Source organism: Hipposideros armiger, unplaced genomic scaffold (genome assembly GCF_001890085.2).
Source record: "Hipposideros armiger isolate ML-2016 unplaced genomic scaffold, ASM189008v1 scaffold_190, whole genome shotgun sequence".
Classification (NCBI taxonomy): domain Eukaryota; kingdom Metazoa; phylum Chordata; class Mammalia; order Chiroptera; family Hipposideridae; genus Hipposideros; species Hipposideros armiger.
In genome coordinates this window covers 532862-536623 of record NW_017731540.1, presented here as the reverse complement: position 1 = coordinate 536623, position 3762 = coordinate 532862, and the positions used below count along the sequence as shown (strand labels likewise).

General features: G+C 40.0%; 1 protein-coding gene across 5 annotated transcripts in view; it reads right to left on the bottom strand.

Moving 5' to 3' along the window:
• The window catches only part of PLEKHM3 (pleckstrin homology domain containing M3), a 170437-nt gene that overhangs the window by 92416 nt on the left and 74259 nt on the right, over positions 1 to 3762 (bottom strand). For all 5 annotated transcript variants that reach the window (XM_019652959.1, XM_019652961.1, XM_019652962.1 and 2 more), the window contains exon 5: positions 1877 to 2070. In XM_019652959.1, coding sequence (XP_019508504.1) covers positions 1877 to 2070 — 194 coding nt within the window. The remainder of the gene's footprint in view (positions 1 to 1876; positions 2071 to 3762) is intronic.

The window sequence follows — 3762 nt, the reverse complement described above, 5'->3', positions numbered from 1 at the left end:
TTATTGGGGAATTGGGGGAGGGGAACAGCCAAGTTGTTGTCCTTCAATCTTAGTTGTGGAGGGCGCAGCTAGCTCAGCTCCAAGTCCAGTCGCCACCTGGCTGCCCAAAGGCAGCTTGCGGCCACTCAACGCAAGGTGCCGTGTTCAATCTTAGTTGCGGGTGGGCGTAACTCATCATCCCATGCGGGAGTTGAACTGGCAACCTTGTTGTTAGGAGCACGTGCTCTCACCAGCTGAGCCATCCTGTCACCTGTTGGCAGCTCAGCTCAGGTGCAGCTCACTGGCCTATGTGGGAATTGAACCGGTGACCCTGTTGCTCAGAGCTCGTGTGCTTAACCAACTGAGCCACTCGGCCGGCCCAGCATAGGTATTCTTTTTTTTTTTTTTTTCTTTTTCATTTTACAAACCCTTGTGTCGAGGGCTGACTTTCAATAGATCGCAGCCAGCATAGGTATTCTTAATCATCCATATGAAGAGGGCATCTCCTATTTAATTTCCAAATGTGTGCCCTGATTTGGCATGTTTAACCAAAGCAAAACATCATATCAAGAAGATACTTAACATGATTACCATGTGTAGATTTTAATATCATCCAAAAATATAGCACAAGAGAAAGGAGCTTTGAGCAAAGCCAAAGGATACTGAAAATAATAGAACAAACATACTTTGAACATTAAAAATCTCGTATCTAGTTTAGTTGGTAAATTAGCTTGAGACATATAATTCTACCGCCTTTCCGGGAAAGCCCTGATCTTTTAAAATTAATATTTGCCTAAACTTTGTAAGAATAAATCCTGACAACTTTCTAGGGCTTTCTGAAAAACAACTAGGTAATTGAATGACTACCACTAAGAAGTATTTTGCTTTATGGCAGCTGCCTTTTCATTATTATTTTATGAGCGCTTGTCTAGATATTATGTATTCTTCACTATCTACATTTCGTTCTTAAAAAAAAATGTCTTTTTCAGATGCCTGGGGTTATATATTAGTTTCTTTGGATCTCAAATAGCAAACTATATCACTTCAATACTTCTCAAAGGTTCTTATACATGTAGGCTTATCTCGAAAATCCATGACTAATGTATGTTTTTTGGTCATTTCTATTAAAAAAAAACATTAAAAGGTATTTTTAGGGACTTATGAACATCATCAACAATGATTTCAAGTATAAGCTAGTTTGTATATGCCAAGAGTGAGAATTTAATTGCCAATAAAATCTAACTGTAAAAGAAGGAATTTGATGAGAGCAGGCATGTTTTCACTTTAGCTTTATTTTGAGAATCTGAGCCTGGTATGGACTTGTGTGTTCTATGACTTCTGCAATAACTAAGCTATAAAAAGGCAGCCTGCACCCACGGTGATGTGAAAAGGCAGAATCCTGCGCCTGCGCATTTTAATCCCAGCCCTAGAGCCTGCATCACTCACCAAGGCTGTTTCTCTATGGAAAATAAGATTTGAATAACCATCTGGTTATTCCCCACTGAAACATGTTTTTGTGTTTGAAATATTTCAAACATGCTTATGTTTACTTATGATAAATGGGAACTGAAATTGGGAAAAGTGAAAAACACCACAGAAGTGATCAATGAAGACACTGCCACGTTATTATCTCAACCTAGAGGTAAGAGACGTCTTCACTGTCTTGGGAACTCGATCCACGGGTTAAAAGCCTACAGTTATGCTGAGATATTATTTTCATTTTGCTTGGCTCAACCTGATAGAGGACCTCAGAGGAAAAAGTCACAGATGAGCCCAGAGGGAGAACCACAGAATTCGAGACGATCTACATTGGGAAGGCCCTTGGAGATCATGTAACCACCCTCTCAGGGTGGGAAAGAAAAACAAACTGGAGCCATCTGACATTTATGACTCTTACCTGCGGCGCAGATCCTCGGCCACTGCTGCCCTGCAGCTGAACAAATAGGCTCGCAGCGATTTGAGCCGCTGCCGCAGCCGCACCACCGCGGCCAGCGGCTCGGCGTGTCGGTAGAGCATGGGGTTCTCCTGCTGGATGTCAATCAGGGGCTCTTCGTACACGTACTCCAGAAACTCTTTGGCCTGCTTAGACACCTACAAAAAGATATCCTCCATCAGTTCTGGTGAATCATCCAGCTTTCCACGCCTCCTCAAACTAGGAACCACAGCTTACATATCCAAGTCATATTCTTTTCGGAACACAGTCGAAAGGAAAAGCCCATAATTTAACTATCAATTTTGGCTTCTCTTTCTCTCTTCCAGAAACTCAACTGGTAAAAGTAACCTTGGCATCAAAAGGAATTCATTAATTCTGTTTCTTGATTACATGATAACACGCATCTACACATGTGATAAAAGGACACAGAACTATATACAGACCCAGTATATCAATGTCAAATTTTTTAATATTATACTATAGTTATTTAAGGTATAACTAATGAGAAACCGGGGGAGAGTTATACAGACCAGTCTGTACTATCTGTGCAACTTTCTGTGAATTAATAATTATTTCAAAATAAAAAGAAAACAAAAAGGAATTCATTAACACTCTCTTATTTTAAAGACTACGTATATGTGTACACATATGTATGTATATCCTATAACATTTTTTATAAGTAGCCACTTTCAAAAAAGATAGGTAAGCCATGCACATACTACAAAATTCAAAAGGAATAAAAGGATATTTTTAAAAAAGGAAAAAAGTGAATATTACATGCAGAATAATTTCAATGCATACAAAACAGTCTCAAACACACACTTTAGTGAACAAGAAGGAGTTGTTCTTATTAGAACAGCTTTGAGCTTGGACTTCATCTAATGCTACATCCACCTCTGGCAGTAAATGATGAGACTACGAAAGTTGGTTGTAAAGTGTCATTGTCATCAATAGAAATAAATAGTAGAAACATGACGCATCCAAGAGACAGAGGGAGTTACTTAAATAATGCATAGCATGCGGGTTTTGGGGCATCTTTACATACCAGTCCACTGATATTGAGACATGGATTAGCTAGTGATACACAGAATTGGCTCAGTTTCTATTTATGGAAGGTAAAACCTCTCCACAAGGTTTCCACCAAAACCTCTCTAGTCCTGGGAGTAAGGCTAGAATTCAACATAAAAACAACACAACTTTGCTTATTAAAAGGAAAATTGAAAATCCACGGTTTCACTCTACGCTAGAAGCTTATTAATGAAGTGAAATAGGAAACAGGCCCTGCCTTCAAGGGACTCACTGCTTAGGGTAATAGACAAATACTCAAAAACAAAAACATACATGGAGCACATAGCCTGTCATCTGCCACAAAAGAAATATGGATGAGGTCCATGGGTAGCTTACAGGAGAAATGAAGTGTGCTAGAGGAGAGGAGTAGGGAGCCAGGGCAGGCCTGGCAAAGCAGGTGACACTGGCTTGAGGTAGATACATAGAAATTCCCTTGGTGGGCAAGGATGGGACAGAGGAGAGTACAACAAGCAGACACAGCCATGAAAACCCACCCATAAGGTACACATAACTAAATGTATGGCTAGTGTATATTGATTAAAAACACATTTATGAAATTCAATATTGTCATTTTGTTTTATTGTAAAACTCATACAGAAGTTTGTTCCTGGGGTGACCAGTTAGCTCAGTTGGTTAGAGCGTGGTGCAGATAACACTAAAGTTGCCGGTTTGATCCCCGCATGGGCCACTGTGAGCTGCGCCCTCCTTAAAAGAGTCAACTATGCCATTGTAGCATGAAAGCAATGTGTAGCTAATGACCATGGCTGTCCCCCAATAAAATT